General features: G+C 39.1%; 2 protein-coding genes across 14 annotated transcripts in view; one reads left to right on the top strand and one right to left on the bottom strand.

The window, feature by feature from the left end:
* USP28 (ubiquitin specific peptidase 28) overlaps positions 1-10,916 on the bottom strand; it is a 59,378-nt gene extending 48,462 nt beyond the window's left edge. For 10 of the 13 annotated variants that reach the window (XM_057749096.1, XM_057749103.1, XM_057749102.1 and 7 more), the window contains exon 1: positions 10,747-10,916. In XM_057749096.1, the coding sequence (XP_057605079.1) occupies positions 10,747-10,803 (57 nt within the window). In that variant the 5' untranslated portion in view covers positions 10,804-10,916. Of the gene's footprint in view, positions 1-10,004; positions 10,154-10,365; positions 10,385-10,746 lie in introns of those variants that run through there. The other 3 variants (XM_057749098.1, XM_057749099.1, XM_057749101.1) reach the window with 3 other exon arrangements.
* The window catches only part of HTR3B (5-hydroxytryptamine receptor 3B), a 73,459-nt gene continuing 61,445 nt past the window's right edge, over positions 10,802-22,815 (top strand). Inside the window, exons 1-2 of the mRNA XM_057749489.1 lie at positions 10,802-10,885; positions 11,031-11,135. Coding sequence (XP_057605472.1) covers positions 10,802-10,885; positions 11,031-11,135 — 189 coding nt within the window. The remainder of the gene's footprint in view (positions 10,886-11,030; positions 11,136-22,815) is intronic.

Here is a 22,815-nt window from a genome sequence, read left to right as displayed (position 1 = left end):
TGATAAACGTTACTTTACCCCAAAGAACTACCAACCTGTGCCTAATAAAATTCCCTCTAAAGTTAAAGATCTGGTTTTCTCATTTTAAAATTTATTTTTAAAAAAATAAAACTTAAGTATCCAAAAAAGCAAAGGAATAACTTTAGGAGTCAAAGAAAATATACAGCAGTAGCTCCAGAAACCCAGCCTACACAACAGGGTCTTAGCGCAGTGAGACTGCCACTAACATTTCCAACTTCTACGAAACAAGGAACAAGTCCACAAAAGCCATGGTATTTTTTCAGTTTTTCTTTCATCAAAAACTCCATGTTGGTCCAATTTACTCATAACACACAAATCTAAAGTGTCTTATGACTCCAGAAATAATAAACAGCAGTTTTTTGTGGATAAAACTAAATCCCCCCCAAGTGGGCTACTTGGTAATGTATTTTAATGGTGCAAAAATTAGATACGTGATGAAAATCACTGTTTCAGTTCATCAACTGGCTTAAAGTTTTTAAAAAGCATTAAAAGTTTCTAAAAGTTAGCCAATTCTAAGTGGTGTAGAGGGGTTTAAACCAAAATTAAAAGAAAAAAAAAGAACTAATCATTACTTACTCAAAAATTTTCATCTCTTTTTTTCACATTCACTGAGTAGAAAATTCTAACAGTGCAAAAAGATGTAAAATGAAAGCGAAATTTCCCTCTTCCTCCCATCCAGTCCCATTTCCCAGGAGTAACCACTATTAATAGTTTCTGACATATCTTTCCAGAAATGGTCTATGCACACAAATATATTCTTTAATACTATACATCATGTCCTGCACCCTGCTTTTTTCTTACTTTCGAATACATTAAGACAACATTTTTTCATTTCTTTAAATACATATGTGCCCCAACCAAATACAAGAAACAAGCCCAGGAAACTGTTACAATAAGGTCTCATGAAATGCATCTTCAAAAATTAAAGAAAATGCCACTTAGCAATCTATTGCTAAGGTTTATTGAGAAACTAAGAAAATATGGGAAAATATATAAGAAACCAAGTTTACATGCTTATAGTTTCAGAAATCTAACAGTAAAATTCTAAGTTATTATTATATGGGCCTCAGTATGTAGTTTCCATTTCTGATAAATACTGGGACCAGAGGTGATGTGGGAATGGATTATGAAGGGTTCTAAATGTCAGGATGAGTTTAGACTCGACCTAATGAACAATGAAAAATCATTACAGGTTCCTCAGCAGGGAAGAAATACGAGGAGTAAAAAAGGTACTCTAAGGGGATTAATCTAGCACATGTCAACAACTAGTTTAAAGTGGGATGAGACTAGGGAAAGAAAGCTTAAGCATGAGTTACAGGGCCCCTGAATAAACCATGTGATGAGACAGGTAGTAAGCTGGTAGGAAAAATGGAAAGGTAGAGTATACTCTGCACACCTCAAAGAATGAAGAGATGAATCTAGTCAAATACTTGAAAATGGATGCCTAAGAGAATGTGATTGACAAAGACATGAGGAAACCAGTAAAAAAACCAACCAATGTAATACACCCCACTAACAGAAGGAAAGGGAAAAACCACGGTCATCTTGGTCAATGCAGAAAAAAATCCAACACTCTTTGATGATAAAAACAATCAGGAAACTAGGAAGAGAAGGGCATCTTCTCAACACAACAAAGAGCCTTTATTTAAAAACTCACAATTAACATCATACACAACAGTGAAACACTGAAAGAGTTCCCCCTAAAATCAGTATTAATACAAAGAAGCTCGCTTTCACCAATGTCATTCAACATTATACTAGAAGTTCTAGCCAGAGCAATTAGGCAAGAAAAATAAATAAAAGGCACACACATTGGAAAGGAAAAAGTAAAACTACCTCTACTCACACATGATATGATATGTAAAATCCCACAGAATCCACAAGAAGTCATTAGAGCTAATAAATACAGCACAGTTGCAGAGTACAAGATCAACAGGCAAAAATCAGTTGTATTTCTATACAGCAGCAATGAACAAGGAAATTAAGAAAATTCCACTTACAATAGTTTCCAAAAGAATAAAATACCTAGGAATAAGCTTAACCAAGAAGGTGAAAGACCTGTATACTAAAAACTACGTAACGCTGAGAAAGAACTTAAAGGAAACCTTAATAATGGAAAAATACAAAGTTCATGGATTGCAAGACTGTATCAGTCAGGGTTCTCCAGAAAAACAGAACCAATGGGGGGGTGGGGGGGTGTATATGTATGTGTGTGTGCGCACACATGCACGCACACAAAGAAGCCCTGTATTCCTAGTTTCCTGTGTGTGTGAATTAAGAAATTTATTATTAGGAATTGGCTATTGGGATTAGAGAGGCTGAGAAGTCCCAAGATCTGCAGCTGGCAAGCTGGAGAACCAGCCAATGATGTCGTTCCAGTCTGAGATGGAAAGCCTGAGAACCAGGAGAGCTGATGATATAAGTTCCAGTCTGAGGGGAGAAGACCTGTACCCAGTCAGGTAGGTGAAGTTTCCTCTTACTCAGCTTTTTTGTTCTATTCAGGTTTTCAATTGAAGGGACAAGGCCCACTGACATTAGGGAGGGCAATCAGCTTTATTCAGCCTACCAATTCAAATCCTAATCTCATCCAGATGCACCCTTACAGACATAGCCAGAATAATGTTTGACTAAATGTCTGGAAACCTCCTGGTCTAGTCAAGCTGACACATAAAACTAATCATCACAAAGACTTAATATTGTTAAGATGTCAATACTACCCAAAGTGATCTATAAATTCAATGTAATCCTTGCCAAAATTCCAATGGCCTTTTTTGCAGAAACGGAAAAGCTGATCCTCAAATTCATATGGAATTTCAATGGTCCTTGAATAGCCAAAACAATAATGAAAAAGAACAAAGTTAGAGGACTCACACTTTAAGATTTCAAAACTTACTACAAAACTGCAGTAATCATAACAGTGTAGCACTAGCATAAGGATAGACATGTGGACAAATGAATTAGAATTGGGAGTCCAGAAAAAAACCATACATCTATAGTCAACTGATTTTTGACAAGGGTGCCAAGACCATTTGATGGGGAAAAAACAGTCTCTTCAAAAAATGGTACTGGGGGTGGCATAGGGATAAGATTGATGGTGTTTAAGAGTACAAACTTGTAACAATTACTAAAATAGGCATAGAGATTTAATGTACAGTTTATTGAACACAGATAATAATATTGCACTATAAGTATGCAATCAGATATATATCATTACAAGAGCAAACATATAATGTACAAATTTACCAAAGTAACATGACATACACCTTAAATTACACACACCACAAACAAAAATGGTGCTAGGACAACTACATATCCATTTGCAAAAGAATGAAATTTGACCCCTACTTCATACAATATTCAAAAACTAACTCCAAATGGATCAACAACCTAAATATAAGAGCTAAAACTACAACACACTTACAAGTTAGAGGTAAACCTTCATTATCTTGAATTTGGCAATGGATTCTTTTTATATCACACCAAAAGCACAAGCAACAAAAGAAAAAACAGGTAAGTGGCACTTCATCAAAATTAAAAACTTTTATGCATCAAAGGATATTATCAAGAAAGTGAAATAACAACCTTACAGGATGGGAGAAAATATTTTCAAATTATAAATCTGATAAGGGTCTAGTATCAAGATTATATTAAAATTCTTACAACTCAAACAACCAAAGACAGACAAACCCAATTCAAAAAATGAGGAAAGGACCTGAACAGACATTTCTCCAAAGAGATAAAAATGGCCAATTAGCATAAGAAAAGATACTTAACAACATTAGCCATGAGGAAAATGCAAATCAAAACTAAATGAGAAAACTTCACAGGCAAGGATGACTTTTATAAAACAAAACAAAGCAAAAATGGAAAATAAGTGTTTGGGGAGGATGTGGAGAAATTGGAACCCTGTGCATTGCTGGTGGGAATGTAAAATGGTGCAGCTGCTGTGGAAAAGTTTGGTGGTTCCTCAAAACATTAAACATAGAATTACCTTAAGATCCAGCAATTCTACTTTTAGGTACGTATGCAAAAGAATTGAAAGCAGGTACTCAAATATTCATACATGAATGTTCACAGAAGGACTATTCATAAAAGCCAAAAGTTGGTAGCAACTGAAATGTCCACCAATGGAAAAATAGATGAGATGTAATAGATACACAGAGTAAAATATTCGTCATTATTGAAAGGAATGAAGTACTGATACACGCTATAACTTGGATGAACCTCAAAAACATTAAACTAAGTGAGAGAAGCCAGACATAAAAGGTCATGTTTTATACAATTCCACTTACATGAAATAACCAGAACAGGTAAATGCAGAGAAAGAAAGTGGACTGGTGTTGCCAGGGGCCAAAGGGAAGTGGGGGGGGAATAGGGAATGACTGCTTAGTGGAATTCGGGTTTTCTTTTGGGGTGATAAAAATATTTTGGAACTAGACATAAGTGGTGGTTTGTGCAATACTATGAATATACTAAATGTACACTTTACAATAGTTAATTTTAGGGATTTCCCTGGTGGTCCAGTGGGTAAGACTCCAAGCTCCCAATGCAGGGTGCCGGGGTTCGATCCCTGCTCAGGGAACTCTTAGTTTGCATGCTACAACTAAGAAGTCTGCATGCCACAGCTAAAGATCCTGCATGCTGCAATGAAGATCCCGAGTGCTGCAACTAAGACCCGACACAGCCAAAATTAATAAATATTTTTTTACAAATTAAAAATAAAATAAAATAGTAAATTTTATATTATATGAACTTCACCTGAACTGAATAAAAATCGAGAGCTTTACCTGCGTGCGCACACACACATACACCAAAAAAGAAAAAAGACACCAGGATAGTACTGACTTGGGTGGGAATATTGGAAAAAAGGAAATACTTGTTTAGGACATCTCAAGTTTAACCTCACTACCAACCATCATGTAGCAGCTGCCAGCACCTTTTCACGAAGATCTTTAATTTGGCTTTGAATGTCTGGTATTTTGACCTCCCTTTTTATTAGAAAGCCTTGATGGTGCAAATAGCATTAAGTAGCCCAGATTCCACCATACATTAGCCTCTGGGCAAATTTCAACTTTCTTGAGCATCAGTTTCCACAGCTGGAAAATAAAGTATACCACAAGCTTTGACAGCACTGCTGTGACTATGAAAGAAAGTAATGCATTCAGGAACTGTTACATTGTTAAAATGAAAAAATGATTTTTAAATGAAAAATATTGTGACCTGCCCATCTAACAACTCTCATCTAGAGGTTGCAGTAAAAATACTGATATCCTAGGAGAAAAGTGCAGTGCTAATGTTTTGGTTTTATCACTTATTAGCTGTGTCACTTTGCAAATTCTACTTCCTAGTCACACTAAATTTTACTTCACAGGATTGCTATAGGAGTTCAACGAGAACATATGTTAAAGTGCTTCATAAATTGTCAAGTGGTAGTCAAAAAGGTTAATTCTAGAAAGGCATGTATTGTAGCGGGGAAAGTCAGAATGGCCTGAAGTCCCAACTGTGCTACTTAGAATTTAATCTTGAGTAAATCACTTTTCTCAAATGCAATGCAGGGACAGACTTTGGTTTAAAATCTCTTAATAGGACTTTGTAAGCTATATTAATATCTGAGTCTGAGTTTTCCCATCAGTAACAAGATATAATAATTCCTACCTTGCAGGGTTCTGTAAAGATTAAAAATGTACAGAAATGTGCTTAGGACAGTAACTGGCATATGGCAGATGCAATGTTTACAAGTATATATTCCCACGCCTGGTGTAATAACTGTGGGAAAAGGAGCTATGCAGCAAATGTTTATAGCCTAGGAGGTACAAGTAGAAATGCTCAAAGAACATTTGGAAAAAGGGGTAGAAGTCATTTCCAATTTGGGATTAGATATGCAGATCAGGAAGCAGTTAATAAAGGGACAATAACAACCAAAAGAGCCAACAGGTTCGCCCCCAGCAGAGAAGAAAGGCAGAAGGGCCAGAATGACACAGGGCCCAAAGGTCCCAGGGAGAGAGCTCAGGAAGCACTGCGGCAGCCGCACCAGGCACACTAACAGGACACTAAACTGAAGCCTGAGGCCAGAGTTCTGCCACAGACTGTGATCAGGAGCAAATCGACTCCCTAAACCAGTTACTGCATTTGCAAGATCAAGAAAGCTGTAGTAGGGAATTCCCTGGCAGTCCAGTGGTGAGGACTCTGAGCTTTCACTACTAAGGGCCCAGGGAACTAAGATCCTGCAAGCCACACAGTGCAGCCAAAAAAAAAAAAGGCTGTAGTAGATAAATTCAAACATCTTTTCCAGGGCTAACTTTCATAAGAAAGTTGTAAAATGATGTGATCAATTCAGAAGTGAGGGCTTACTGTGGTACTTCTGTCTGAGATGAGACCATGGTGAATGATTAAAGAAAATATGCTGGAAATTTTCTGTAAAAAGCCAACAGTTGATAATAAGTAGCAACAAAATCAGACACCAAAATAAATTCATCACAAATAAAAACATGAAAATGGGACCTGAGAAGGTACTTGAATAACCAAGGATGGATGTAAAAAGAATTAGCATTGAAAGGTCACTGATTTGACGAGAAGGTGGTTAGTGACTGGTCATCTCCAAGAGATCCATTTCATTTGCTAGAAACTAATACTTAAAAGCCTACCGCTGACAAGGCTCTCGTTGGGTGGCCTGGGAGATGCTGATCGCATAAAACAACCCATTGCCCTACAATCCAACCTTCTGCTGCCTGGACAGCCTCTCTGAAGGCCTCTGGGCCATCAGCCATCTTCTTGCTGGAGCTATCTCCTAACTGGGCTTTTGCAAACCTGCTGCTGCACCTCAAGCTCTGTGGTAGACTCTGAGACCCTTAATAAACCTCAGCCTGCCTGCCTCCTACCAGCCAAGAGCTAACCTTGCCTGGATCTGTATTTTTCCAATTTTCTACAATGAGCTGGAGTTACATTGTATCGGAAAACTTTTTAGAGAAGAAACAGGTGGATTTAGAAACTCTGTTCAGAAAGTAAACAAAATGAAAGGAAGGAGGTGGACAAGGCAACAGCTGGACAGGGCAGAAGAGGATTTTGCTGTTGTTGCTATTTTGCTTGAGGATTGAGGACAGGTGTGCACAGCTGAATGGAAAATGGGAATTCTGTGGAGCAAGACAGAGCTTCTCAAAGTTTACCACCCAGGGATCTTGTTGTCAAAAGGCAGATTCTGATTCAATAGGTCCAGAGTGGAGGCTCAAACAGTGGTGTGTTGATTTGCAAAGCTTGCTTACTTCCTTAGGAGAAATACTCCAACCGTGGGAATTTCAAGCTACCAACATGAGGTCACTGAACACACAGTTGGGAAGAAATGTAAGCAGTCAGCTGCAGAGGCAGTACAATTACAAGTAAAAGGACAAGCTGGCTCCAGCACACCCAAATTTCTACATTTCTAACAAATTCCTAGGTGATGTGGATGCCACTGGTCCATAGACCATAGCTGTGTCGTAAGGGAGCAGAAGACAGTTAAGGTACCTGGGAATTAGACTAGGATAAAGATGTGAGAAAACAGGAGACCGAGGAAAGACATCATCTCAATCAGGGTTTCCTAAGCTCTATTGACATTTTGGGCCAGAAGACTTCTCCTTTGCGGGTGAGGAGGTTGGCGGGGGCTATCCATATATTGTAGGATGTTTAGCAGCATGCCTGGCTGCAACCCACTAGATGACAGGAGCATTCTCCCCCAGCAGTCACAATCAGAAAGGTCTCTAGACACCACTGATTTAGATTCCTCTTTAAGAAATGAAGGAAGAAGGGAAGGGTATATCTTCCAGTGAAAGAAAAGAGTTGCTGAAGGGGGGAAAAAACAAACAAACATGAGACAGAGAGCGTTTTAGGTATCAGCAAGCTCAGTCTAGCAGAAAGGAAGGTTATCTATTTAGGAAGAGTGCAGGGAGGAATGAAAGTTTAAAACATCAGGAAGAGAGTTCTAGAGAGTACTAGAAAGGTTCTACCCAAGACTATGGGTCCATCGACCAAGATGCAGGATCAGGGATTTCTCGAGCTCTTGTAGTTAGAAGTGCCTGGGTTCAACTCTGGCTGTACCATTTACCATCTGGGTAACCTTGGGCAAATTATTTAACAAGAAACAAAAAAACTTCCTGAAGTTGTCATAAGTACTGAGCTAAGATGTTAAGTTCTGAGCACAGCCTAGCACACAGTACATGATCAATTAATGTCGTCCACTACTATCATCAGCATCATTACTCTCCTTGAAAAATATGTTTCACTTGCCTATTGCTTTAAATTTCTTTGACGAAACAAAACGCATGGAAAGATCTTGCCTGGTGAGGTGTTACTTGTCAATGTGTTTTATAAATTTACTGAAAGTACTGTGTGAGTAGGAACTGTTTGTAGCTGGAGGCATGAGAGTTGTGGAAGCCAACCAAGCACTGACTTACTGATGTCCCAAAAATCACAATTAATGAGACAAGGTAAAAGAGAGTGTAAAGCCAATAAATCAAAAGGAAGCATTAAATGTTCACCGAAACTGACAGGTTATTATAGGGCTTCAGTTAGCAGAATGTGTGATGAGCCCTAGTATAGCTGCCAAGGATGACAGGTTTGTAAGAGCCAACCTGACTTCAAGTTAAGTTGTTTATCCTACAATAACAGTAAACATTGCTGCTGGTTTTCATCTAAGTCAAAAATTGATTGAAGCAGTACCCTCTTTTCGACTGGAGTACATACTGAAAACATATTTCAAGAGTACTACATTTTTCCTGCACTCAAATACTTGGGTGGCTATAATGGGTTCTGCCTGTTCCATGTACAACCGACCAGTAAGGGAAGGGAAGCATTCTAGGTTTTAAATAGCTTCTGAATGTCAAGGGAGGAGAGCTCCCCTCAATTAGAACAATTAAAGATCCTTTAAGGGCAATGTAGAATGTGTCAGACAATTCAAAATAGAGTCCATTCTAACATGAAACTAATGAAGATGAGGAAGGAGACATTAAAATCTTTCCTGTAAGATGTGAAAGGCACTTTCTTCATATAAGACTCCTTCAACCTAGCCGGCTAACTTTAAGCATTTTACAGTAACAAAAACAAAAAGGGCAAACATTATCAAGCATTCCAAGCTTATCATCTGTCTGTATGGGGCGAATCACTGGGAAGAACAGTAAATGTCATCACTCTGCAGGTTGCCAGGAATCAGGGTCCTCCGGCCAGCCACAGCCACTGGAGTTCCAAAGCTTTCCAAAAATAGCTATGACTTATATACAAGTGTTCATCAAACACCTCACATATGAACTCTTCAACAGTGAGTGCTGAGACAGTGGTCACCTCTCAGACTACAGCAGAGGTAAATGCAGTTGCTGCTGACCAAAAAGCACATGGTCTCAACCAACAAATTTAAATATGACTTGCTTGCCCTTAAAATAGTCTCTTCTCTAAATCAACATGACTCTCACAAAACTAAGATTTTCCCACCTGTTTTTAAGTCACTGTCCTAAAAACAAATAGAACTGATCTCTGAAACCAGAGAAAACCCTGACTCAGATTCCAACAGGCATTTGTAAACACCTAACAATATCTCTATTAGAAGTCAGCACAGGAAACACCATCTGCCTACTTTCATTTTGGAGCCCTGGACCTGGGGGCAGCTTTTACAACAGGAGTTTAAAAAGGAAGTGCGGTCACTTTACATACTATTAGTCTCTTGAGTGCCTGAAGAGGGAAAAAAAAGGCAAAAAAGGTTTCTCACGTGGAGGTATCTGACAGCTCTGTACTGTAAATATCTGATGAAATTCCTCATTTCCAAACTCGTATTTAAATACTTGATACAGGTTTCCCATTGTCTTGAAAAAGTGCAGCACTTGAGGGGTGACGGGTAGTGTTAAGTTATAACATTCCAAAGTAACATTAGAAGACATTCTCAGATTGCCCACTTCTCAAGATTTTTTTCGCACAGACATTAGCCTTTTGATTTTCTCAAACCACTATTCTTTTACTCTCACCATCTTAGCCCAGAAATCCTTGTATTGATTTCAATCTTCTTAAACAGGAATAGGAAAGCATTATCAGCACACCTTCTATTCATCGCGGTGTTCCTCTCCCTTTCTTAAAAATCTAGATTGACGAATGCAGTAATTGGGGAGGCTGCTTTCTGCTCAAAAAAAATAAGGGGTGGGGTGGGGAAGGCAGGAAGTCATAACAAGGACCCCTTGGTTTTTCACACGGTATATACATAAATCCTGGCTTTAATTTAGATAACTTCGCTCTGGTTTACACTCTTAAAACAGCGCTGCCCTAAAACAGATTCGAAGACAAACACAAAAACCAAAAACACCAAAGCTGCCCCCTTCGGAAGTTCCTCACCCCTGGTCGGGGGCCAGGAGCGCTCTCCTCAGAGATCCCTGATGCAGACAGCCCACGTCCAGCCCTTCATACTTGATTTTCCAAAGCAGCTAATCTTCGAACTTCAGCGCGTCCCCGGACCCAAAGAGAGTCCTCACTCTCCGCGACCGAGCCTTGCAGAGACTTCAGCCTCCTCCCCGAGCCCCGGGGCTCACCCCGGCCAGCGCGCCGCCCCGGCCCCCGCCGGGCTCGGGCGCCCTCCGCAGCCCCCTCCGGCCCGGCCCCGCAGGCCCGCCCGCCCGCGCCCCGCGCCCCGCGCCGCTCCCGCCCGGATCCCGCCCCCCCACCCCTGCGGGACCCGGAGCCGGCCCCCCGGCTCCCGCCCGCCGCCTCGAGGCCCACCGAGCCGTGGCGGTCAGCTGCTCCGGCCGCGTCGTCCTGCTGCAGCTCCGCAGTCATGGCCGAGGCGCCCCTCCGTGGGTCACCAGCCTCGCCGGAGGAGCAGGAGGAGGAGGGGGAGGAGGGAGAGGCGGAGGGAGAGGTAGAGGGAGAGGAGAAGGAGGAGGAGGAGGGGGAGGAGGAGGAGGAGGGGGAGGAGGAGGGGGAGGAGGAGGGGGAGGGGCCCCGCCTCCGCCTCCGCCTTCCACCCGGCTCGGGCCCCGCCTCCGCTTCGCCGCGCGCCGCAGGCTCAGCCCCCACGCTCCGCCCCCGGCCTGCGCGCGCGCGCCAGGCGCGCGGCCGAGGGCCGAGCCGCTGTCTGCGTGCTGCCGCGCACGCCGGGCTCCGACCAGGCGCCGGCCACGTGACTTCGGCCCCGCCCGCTCCTAACGGTCAGCGTCTGCGCCGCCGCGTTGCGTTCCGGGCGGTTGGCGGCCAGGAGATGGTGTTGAGGAACGCGGGCCCTGCTTTCCCGTGTCTCTCTCTCCACCGGCGGCCCGCAAAACCTACTCATTTCGAGGACTCACTGCCGGCTCAAGACACCCCACAGACGAGTTAAAGCTGTCCCCGTTGTGCGAACCTGTCTAGTGATCGCGTAATAGGTTTCCCACCTGGCGGTGGAGCCATTTCCAAGTCCAAAGGCGCGGAAAATGTATTATCCTTGAGAAAAGGAAAGACGGAGGCTGCATGGAGTGGTCTGACGTCTGAAGCCAACCAAACGGACCAGAACCTATATTCACTGATGCTCAGGGAGGTGCCCCAACACCGACCTGGGCTTGGGGAGCAAGAATTGCCAGGTTGTCCCATTTTAGATTTTCTGGTGTTCAAACTAAAATTTTACAGTATTTTGTTAAGTTTAAGTCAGATGCTAATGATGGCATATTAAGAGCTAAAGTGCCCTCAGTTGAGTTTTTTTAACAATTTCATGGAAATTGTAACCGCTAAACCCCTTTTCACATTTATGCACATGCACCACAGTGACAATCCACTTGGCACACTTTTGGCTGTTCCAAATCCATGTGGAGGCTGGGTAGGGAAGGGCCTCTTTTAGGTACTGCTTATTTCGTGCCCTGGGCTAGCCCTTGGGCAGCACCTATAGTGTGAATTTTATGTGCATGGTGGCCTTTCCTATGCTGCTGGCGTTGTTTTCCATGTGATTGTGATGTTTTACCTGCAGGCCTTTCTGGTCTGCATATGAGCACAGCTTGAGGCATAAGGCAGCAGGTAAAGATCAGGTGCAGCTCCCATGAGAGACCTGACTACTTTCAGGAGCGCAGAGCATGACTGCTGCTGCTTCCTTCACCTGGAGATTCAGGGGGTCCCCTGGCAGGTCGACTGGCAGCATGATCATAATCTTCCACATTCAACAAGCTGGGTGTTTGTCTGATGGTTGGAGGCCTTTTTATGCTTGTGGCTTTGCCTTTTTTTTTTTTTTTTTCCTTTCATGAGTAATCGAAACCTGTGTTCTTGGCCTCAACCTAGGGGGTCATTGCAAAACAAGTTGATTTCTCACTCCAGTGTATTTGCAGCTTTGTATACTTCTACATTACTAGAAAGCTCTGTTTCTGTGTGTCTTTACCATGTCTCTGGAGCAATTCTTGTTTGCCTTTGCACATTTATTTCAGGAAATTGCTTATTTAATGTGTTTAATTGAGGTGGAAACCTATAACTCTTGTTTATGAAAATTTCCTTAAAAGATCACCAGAGGCCTTCTATACCCGTATATCTGAAAGTAGTATGTATAGCCATTTGGTAAATATAGGCCCCTGAGTTTTGATTAAGCGTCTTTCTGCCATGTGGTTCTAAACAGGGCTCCAGATCTAATAAATTTGATATAACCTGAGAGCTGTAGATCCGGTAAATCCTCTTAGCCCCCTTGAGTTTAACTACCACGTGGTCCTGGACATGGTAATCAGCTAGAGACACCCTCTCCAACCAGAGTGTTTAGTGAACACTGGACGTAATTGCTTGGCTTTCAGTTAACAATCTTCATTGTGATCAGACATCAGAAGTAGGTATCAGGGAACGTGCTGTCACTACAGAAAACCCCTTCTCATTTGTCCTTAAGCCCATACTTGAAGGCTCCAGAATAACTGCATTATTAGTTGATAATCATTTCAAGGATATTCAGGAACAAAAGAAGTAATATTAATAAACAAGCAGTAGCAAACAGTTGACTTCTTTAAAAAGGGAATCGTTTCCAGAGTATTTTCCCAAAAAAAATTGAAAGAAAAAATTTCCTTTCCTGGAAAACTTTTTTGTCCCAATGCTAAATTATTTTATGAGTCAATGAATTTATATTTCTGCTTCTGATTTACCTAAATTCCAAAGTATAGTTTGTTTTAATAAAATCCCGTTTCAGTGTTATTGTATACTGGTGTGGAGCTTGTGTGGGCTAAATGAGAAGGAAGGGGAAGTGTTGGGAAAGGAAAAGAGAAAAGAAAGAAATGTATACTTGTATTTCTTCTCTGCTTCACTCTGTAAATAGTTTTGCCATTGGCTTTGGAGCAACTGGATATGAAAGCTGATGGCTGAGGCTGATTGACACGTGTGACTGTTCTTTGAGCTGAGATTCCTTTCCAGGAATGATCTAGTCAGGAATGTCCTTAAGAGCCAGCTTCTCAGCAGTTAGGAAAATGACCTTTCTTACTATGGAGGAAAAAATACGGATATTTCTGTTATAACCCCTAGATTAAAGAGTTAGACGATGTATAAGATTAAATACCGGTGTTTAAGAAGGTTTCAGAAAAAGCTCGCTTTTTGCTAGTTGAAAAATAAATGGGTTTCCAACCTTTCTGAAATGTGTATTGTAGGCAGTGTGGTTTGTGGAGAATTGAAACAACTTTCAGTAAAGTTAATGAGTTCATTTTAATTTGAGAAGTATTTGGCCTTGGTATTCAAAATAACATCAGGGTCCCTTCCTTTTGTTTCTCTGGAAAATATAGAGAAACACCAAAAAAAAAAAAAAAAAGCTTGTAAAATCTATTTTCATGAAATTCACAAAAACCTTAAACTCTTGGGATTCAATTTTCCTTTTATAAGAAGGTGAAAATAACTTTAGCCTCCAGATAAAAAGGTAAAAATAGACAATTAGAAATAAGTATTTTCACAAACTTGAATTTGACAGCATTGTAACCCAGTGGGGATAAGATGGACTTTTAGTAAATGGTCCTCAGTTCTTCATATAAAATTTAGTTTTGGACTCTTACATTATAAACAAACATAATTAAAGGCTTAAATGTAAAAAAAGCAAAATTTAAAACTTTTGAAACACTTCATTGGGGAATCTCTATCCTTAGGGCATAGGGGAACTTTCTTAAGTCAGAGACAAAAGCACAGTTCGTAAAAGAAAAGATTGATAACTTCAATTACATTCAAATTAAGAATTTCTCTTCATCAAAATGTACCACAGGAAAAATGAAAATATCAACAAACTGGGGGAAAATATTTATGATACATATAACTGGTAACACATTAGTATCTAGGACAAACCTCTAGTTTCATTGGCATGATTAACATTTTGATCCCAATAATTCTTTGTTGTGGAGGCGGTGCATTGTAGGATTTTTTTTTTTAGTTATTTATTTATTGGCTGCTTTGTGTCTTTGTTGCTACACACGGGCTTTCTGTAGTTGCGGCGAGCAGTGGCTACTCTACATGGTAGTGCCCAGGCTCCTCATTGCGGTGGCTTCTCTTGTTGCAGAGTACGGGCTCTAGGCATGCAGGCTTCTGTAATTGTGGCACATGGGTTCAACAGCTGTGGCTCACAGGCTCTAGAGCACAGGCTCAGTAGTTGTGCACGGACTTAGTTGCTCTGCGGCATGTGGGATCCTCCTGGAGCAGGGATTGAACCCATTTCCCCTGCATTGGCAGGTGGGTTCTTAACCACTGTGCCATGTAGAAAGTCCCTGTAGGATGTTTTAGCATCATCTGTGACCTCAACCTATTAGATGCCAGTAGCTCTCGCGTGCCGAGCTGTGTGACCATTAAAAATGTCTCCAGACATTGCCAAATGTTTCCTAAGGGGCACATTCTTCTCCAGTCGAGAATCACAGATCTAAACTAATTGAAAAATGAAATGTCAGACAAAGGAAAATACATTATCACTTATATGTGGAATCTAAAAAATAAATGAATATAACAAAACAAATAGATTCAGATATAGAGAACAAACTAGTGGTTACCAGAGGGAAGAGAAGAGGGGCAAGAAAGGGGTAGAGGATTAAGACATACAAACTACTATGTATAAAATAAATAAGCAACAAGGATATATTATACAGCACAGGGACATAGAGCCATTATTTTGTAATAACTTTAAATGGAGTACAATCTATTAAAATATTGAATCACTATGTTGTAAACCTGAAACTAATATATTGTGAATCAATTATACTTCAATTAAAAATAAATAAACTAAGTGAAAAACTCTTACAAATTAAAAGAAAAAGACAATGCAATAGAAAAAAAGTGCAAAAGGTCTAAGCAGGCATTTCATAGAAAAGGAAATGCAAGCATACAAAAAGGTGCTAAACTCACTAGTAATCAGTGAATTAAAACCATAAATATGCAATTTCATGCATATAACTGTCAAAATATTTTAAATACCACAATAGCAAGTGTTGGTGAGAATGTGGAGCAATGGGAGAACACTTTATACTATTTGGTAGTGTAAATTAGCACAACCACTTTTGAAAACAATTTGACATCAGCTACTAAAATTTGAGGTTACACATGCCTCACCACCAACAATTCCTCCTCTAAGTAAGTATCCTAGAAAGATTCTTGAACATTTTTACCAAAATATATGTATGAAAATGTTCATAACACTTAGCAGACAAAACAGGAAACAATCTAAATATATCAACAGTATAGCAATTGATTAAGTCTCTCATAGGTATTCAGTGGAATATTATACAGCAGTGAAAAATGAATGAATTACAGCCATGCAATATCATGAATAAATCTCAGGATCATAGTCTTGTGGGATGAAAAGCAAATCACAGAAGATGGCATTCAATATGACTCCATTTATATGAATTACAAAAACAATGTTAATATATTGTCTAGGGAGACAAACATGGTTAAACTACAAATAAAAGCAAGAACATTATAAACACAAAATTCAGAGTAGAAGCTCTGAGGGAAGGGATGGGATGGGGAAGATGCATATAAGGGATTTCAGATACAGATAATGTTCTATTTTCATAAGTCAGGTGGTAGGTATATGTGTGTTCATATTTTAGATATGTTTTATAACTACTTAAAGGATCAGAAGTATACTGCTCAAAGATAAAGATCAGAAGCATACCATCCTCATTCTCTAATAGCATTTCTGTGCCCTCAAAAACCTGTGAGAAACAAAAGTCTCTAGTTTACAGAAAGTAACTCTTTTATGTTGGCTGATGTATAAGGCAGAGATTTTACATTCTCTCCTAATAAGTAGAAATTATAATTTGACTATCTTCAAGATAAAACAAATGAAAAATATTACCATTCCATTTTATGCAGAATGTGCCAAAAATCCAGATTTTAGATGATGTTCAAGGAGATAGCAAATCTACTTTGTAGCATATTTTCCCTTTTAGCTCCCAGCTCTTTTAGAAAGACTTCTGTGTGTTGACTAAAAAACAAAAAACCCCACTCACAGTTAGGCACAGTTGAGAATTGTGTTTTATTTGGTGGCCTTACTGAGGACTATACAGCCTTCTTCTGAGGAACTGTTCCAAGGAGGTAAGGGAGAAGCCAGGATGTACAGGAGTTTTTGAAAAAACAAAACAAAACAAAAAGAAAGAAAAGGAAGGAAGGGAGGAAGATGGAAGTAGTCAAACATCAAAAGATTACTGCTAATAACAAAAAAAAAAAACTAGACATCTCAAGATGATTTTATTTTCTATGTATGGAAGATGCAAGAGCCTGGGCTTGTTGAAATTATTCCTTTGATATGCATCTTAACTGTCTAGAGCCAGTATCCTGTTTTCCACCATCCTGAATTCCCCTCAGGGCACACCGGTGGGGGCTGCAGCAGCTGATGGCTTTATGGCTGTAACATCCTTTGTTTACTGAAATAGCAGGTGGGACCTTCTTTGTCCATATGTGTCAAAGTTGGGGCCTTGCTACGGAAACCAAAAACATGACTTAGGATAAAACCCAGAGAGCCACCCAGGAAAAGCAAATGGAAACTTGTATAATACAGCAAGTACTGGAACATAAATTGGGACTCCAGATGACAAATTTTTTTTTCACTTGGGACCACCATTAAAGTAAAAAAATCTTCCTCAAAATACCAGAAGTCGAAAGAATAGATGAGGCACAAGTAACTAATACAATTATGCCTTTAGAAATGCAAATTTTTTAGTGATCTGATACTTGACTCTGGAAGGAAAAAAACATATTTAGAGGAAGTATTAGCTAACTTTATTGAGCACTTATGGACTAGGTGGTGTTCTGAGTGCTTTGCACGTATGAACTCATTTTATCCTCACAAGTATGTACTATATTATTAATACGTGCTTCACAGATGAGGAAACCACCACAGAAAGGTGAATTTGCCCAAAGTCTTTCTACTGATAAAAGTAGAGCCAGGATTCTAAACTAAGCAATCTGGCTTCCTATAGCCTGAGGTAAAAGATAAGATTCTGGCTTAGAGAAACCCTAGCTGGGAAAAATTAATAGTTAGAGAAGAAATAGCCTCTAAAGACTTCTCTGAGAAGGTGCTATTTGAGTTGCTAAAGACAGGGAAGGCTGAGAGAAAGACAATGGGAGTCCTGGCACTCGGAAGATCAGTCATAGTTGGGGTAACCACAGGTTCCAGTTTGCCTGGTGCAATTCCAATTTACCCCAATTTCCCAGCATGATTAATAATAGCTGCACCTTTCTCAAACTTGCAGGTGTGGATGATAAATTATATGTTCACTCTACTTAATGGAGCATGTTATCCTGAACTTAATTTAAGCAATGATCCTAGAGAATCTTCCCATAGTATTTCCCAAAGTCTTTCATACTAGCCTTGTCTGAGAAGCATGCACCCACCATTCACAAGAACTGGTTTCATTTCTAAAGAACACAGCCAGAGGGAATAGAGGGTACCCTAGAGCAAGTTAATTCTCTGCCTTGAGTCCCATGCCCTTCAGGGACTGTAGCTTTTTCACTTTTGTAAGCCAACCTCTACTGGCTCTTAATGCTGAGGTGCCTCAAGGCCATCCCTGAAGAGATGGAGCCATGTGGAGTTAGGGGGTGGGGGGGATAATTGATGGTCTCTGCCCGAGGTGTAAAACCTAAGGACAGAAGTTGAATGGGGCTTTTGGTCCCCATCCAAGAGGAGAGTTTAGAATTTCAGACCTGAGAAGGCAGAGGTAAGAACTCTGAAGTTCTGAAACAATTGTTTGTTGTATTTGTCTCTTACACTTCTCCAAAGTATCCATAGCAAGCAACTTAAAACCAAAGGAACAGGGTGCTTAATAGACTCTCTGAATCCAGCTATTTTTGTGAGGAGCTGCACCCCTATAGAATGGGTGACAGTGGCTTTAGGGAGTACAGGTAAGTATTGCATTCCTAGGGCCAGCAGATTAGAGAGTTGGTCTCTGCAAATCAAGGAGCTCTAGTACCAAGGAGTTAAAAAACTTTGGGAAAGTATTTCAGCATAAAATTGTTAGTCATATTATTTGAAGTAGAGGATTCTCAATTTTCCCTCAGCTTTTTGAAAAGATGAGCGGTGATCCCAATAACTATTACTTTATGCTAAATCTCATTATTTCATTGGCAAGACAATGAAGGCAAACAAACGCTACGGCTTGTTTCTGAATGAGCTAGTTCTGAGCTCATCTGATGAACATGAAAATATTATGACATCGTGAACTGACACTTGAATAAGCTTTGATTTTTACAAATGCTAAATATGCATTGCTCAAAGCAGATAGGGTAGTTAAAGAGCCCTTATTCCATCAGCCTGTGGACATTACCAAATAAGCCTACACATTCAGAGCAGATTCTAGAGATTGCTTGAGAGAGATTTCTTGAAGCAAAAGTTTGTTAAACTAAAGAGATATTTTGTTTCCTTTCTTGGTTATCGGTATTTAGCCATATTAGAAAAGCTATGATATATCTTTTGCCTTTTCCATCCATGTATACATGTTAGTTGGGAATCTCTGTATTGGTAAAAACTAAAAACCTGAACCATTCAATGATGTAAGATATCATCTTTGTCTTAAACTAAACTACTAGAGCTGACTTTTTCTTTTACAAATGACAGATTAAAAATAGTTTTATTTTTCTCACAAAAGAATTTTTATTTTTAAAATTTGTTTATTGTTACTTATAGTTTTTATCTATTTTTACTTTCAGATTTGAAAATTAATAATCATTGTTATTTTTATGCTTATGTTCAGTCCACAGCAAGTGGTTCTCATTTTCCTTCTATATTACTGATATGGTGTTGACTTTTAAAATAAGCATAAAAAGTGAATCAATCAAGGGTACTGCTTTTGATGTGGAGGAACAAAATCTTAACAAAGCTACCCTCCAACAGATAACAATTATAAACTCTGGGCAAAATAAAAACAACAACTTGAAGGGTCTGAAGATTGAACATAAGTTTTAAAAGGGAATCAAAATGTGAAAGAAAGTTCTGAGAAGGGATGCATACCCCATTTTTGCAGCAATTCTCAGACAACAAGCCATAATTTCAGCATGACACAGGGTGGTTGAAACACTTATAGAAAATCAACGAGGTTTTTGGACTGATGAACCATAAGCTAGAGCTTGGGATATTTAAGTACAGCCACTCAAAAGTGAGAAGGGGAATTATGAAAAGGAGAGAAGTAGGGAAGAGGATCACTGGGTACTTGTAGACTCTGTCCAAATCTCTGGCTGACTCTTCTATCACAGACACAAAGCGCCTCAAAGAAATAGAAGAAATAGTTTGCAGTTTGAATATAACCAAATTAATTCACTGCTAAAACAAAAACATCAACACACACACACCCCACCTCTCTCTCCTTTAGATGTAACAGAATCCAGAGTCTTGACAAAATAACAATGTGCAGCATACAATAAAAAAAATTACTCAATATATAAAGAACCAGAAAAATGTGACCCATTCTCAAGAGAAAAGACAATCAATAGGCCAGATCAAGATATTGGAATTATCAAATAAAAACATTAAAATGTCTAGAACTACCATATAACCCAGAAATCTCACTTCTGGGCATATAGCCAGAGAAAACCATAATTCAAAAGGATAGATGCACCCCAATGTTCGTTGCAGCCCTATTTACAATAGCCAGAAAATGGAAGCAACCTACATGCCCACCAACAGAGCAAAAGATAAAGAAGATGTGGTACATATATACAATGGAATATTACTCAGCCATAAAAAAGAGCAAAATAATGCCATTTGCAGCAACATGGATGGACCTAGAAATGTCATACTGAGTGAAGTAAATCAGATGAAGGACAAATATCATATGATATTGCTTATATGTGGAATCTAAAAAAAAAGTACAAATGAACTTATTTATAAAACAGAAGTAGAGTCATGGATGTAGAAAACAAACTTATGGTTACCAGGGGATAAAGGGGGGAGGAATAAATTGGGAGATGGGGATTGACATATACACACTAATATATATATATATATATAAAGAACCTACTGTATAGCACAGAGAACTGTACTCAATACTCTGTAATGGCCTATATGGGAAAAGAATCTTAAAAAAAAAAAGTGTATATGTGTATATGTATATGTATAACTGACTCACTGTGCAGTACACCTGAAACTAATACAACATTGTAAATCAATTATACTCCAATAAAAATTTTAAAAAACATTAAAGTGTCTATGATAACTGATGAAATAAAGCAAAACATATATGTAATAAATGAAAAAAATAGAAAACCTCAACAGATAACTAGAAAATACAAACAAGAACCAAGTGAAAAATTAAAAACTTAAGACATCCAGTATTTGAAATAAAAAAAAAATTGAATTGGCTTTATAGCAGGCTACATATTTTTATGTAGGAGAAAAACTATATTTTCTTATGAAGTATACAATACATTTAGATAGAATACATATGACAACATATGTAGTAATACATATTACTACATTTTATGGGAAGTTACAGTCCTAATTCTAAAAGTAGGCTGTGAAAAGTTAAGAATGAATATTTTAATCCCTAGTGCAACCACTAAGAAAATTATATAAAAGACATAGCTAAAAAGTCAATAGATAATCTTAAATGGGAGTTAAAAATTAAAAAAATCAAAAAGAAGGCAGAAAAGAAGGAATAAAAATCAGAAGTCCACAAATGAGACCCAGTGCAGCCTAAATAATTAATTAATTAATTAATTTAAAAATAGGGGGACTTCTCCAAAGGTCAAATTGAAACTGTTAAAGAAAAAGAAGACTATAGAAAACCAATCATAAAATGGTAGCCCTAAATCCAACCATATCAATAATTACTTTAAATGTTAATGGATCAAACATTCCAATCAAAAGGCACAAGTTAACAAAATTAAAAGCAAGACCCAACTATGCTATACACAAGAGATACACTTTAAATATAAAAACACATGTAAATGGATTGAAAAAAGAGATATACCATGTGCAATGGACTGAATGTTTCTGTTCCCCTAAAATTTCATATGTTGAAATCTTAACCCCCAATATGATAGTATTAGGAAGTGGGGCCTCTGGGAAAGTAATTAAGTCATGAGGATGGAGCTCTCATGAATGAAATCAGTGCCCTTCTAAAAGAGGCCCTAGAGAGCTTTCTAGTCCTCTTTCTACCACATGAGAATACAAGAAAAGTTGGTAGTCTGCCACCCAGAAGAGGGCCTTCACCAGAACTTGATCATGCTGGCACCCTGACCTTGGACATTGATCCTCTAGAACCATGAGAAATAAGTTTCTGTTGTTTATAAGCTACCCAGTATTTGGTATTCTGTTTAAGCAGCCCAAAATGATGAAGACACCATGCAAAATAACCATAGGAAGGCTGGAGCAGCTATTAGTATCAGACAAAATAGATCTCATTACACAGAGGGTCCTTTTATACTGATGAAAGCATCAACTCATCAGGAAGCCATAATACTCATAAATGTGTATGCACCTAATAACAGGGCTTCAAAAATACATGAAGCGGGACTTCCCTGGTGATCCAGTGATAAAACATCCACCTTCCAATGCAGGGCACTAAGATCCCACATGCCACAGGGCAACTAAACACATGCACCACAACTACTGAGCCCATGCACCTCAACCAGAGAGCCTGCATGCCACAAACTACAGAGCCCTTGTGTTCTGGAGCCCACGAACCACAACTGCAGAGCCCACACATTCTGGAGCCCACACACTACAACTAGAGAGAAGCCTGCATGCCACACTGAAGTGCCCACACACTGCAACAAAAGATCCTGTGTGCCGCAACGAAAGATCCCCTGTGCCACAATGAAGATCATGCATTGCAACTAAGACCTCATGCAGGCAAAAAAAAAAAAAAAAAGCAGCAATAATTGAAAGAATAAACTGGAGAAACAGACAATTCTACAATCGTGGTAGGAAATTTTGACACCTTGCAGGAAGGGGTAGAACACGAGACCCCCTTAAAATCGGTAAAATTATAATCAGAGCATGCTGTCAACCACCTTTATCTAATTGATATTCACAGAATGCTACATCCAACAATGATAAAATACACATTCCTTTCAAGTGTCCATGGTGCTTTCACAACAATAAATAAAATGCTATGCTGTAAAACAGCTCTCAATCAAAATGAAGTTATTGAGATCATACAGAGTATGTTCTTTGACCAAAACAAAAACTAGAAATCAAAAGCCATACAAAGTTTAGAAAGCATCCAAAAATTTAAGACAAACAACTCATTTCTAAATAATACATGGCTCAAGAAAGAAATCGCAAGAGAAAATATGAAATATTTAAAACTGAAAAATAGTAAATATCAAAATTTGTGCAATGCCACTTATGCAGTGCCTAGAGGAAATGTATGGTTTTAAATGCTTATATTAGACAAAGAA

The sequence above is a fragment of the Hippopotamus amphibius genome, chromosome 9 (genome assembly GCF_030028045.1).
Source record: "Hippopotamus amphibius kiboko isolate mHipAmp2 chromosome 9, mHipAmp2.hap2, whole genome shotgun sequence".
NCBI classification, from domain to species: domain Eukaryota; kingdom Metazoa; phylum Chordata; class Mammalia; order Artiodactyla; family Hippopotamidae; genus Hippopotamus; species Hippopotamus amphibius.
The sequence above is the reverse complement of the archived record's forward strand: the minus strand, read 5'-3'. Positions and strand labels throughout refer to the sequence as shown.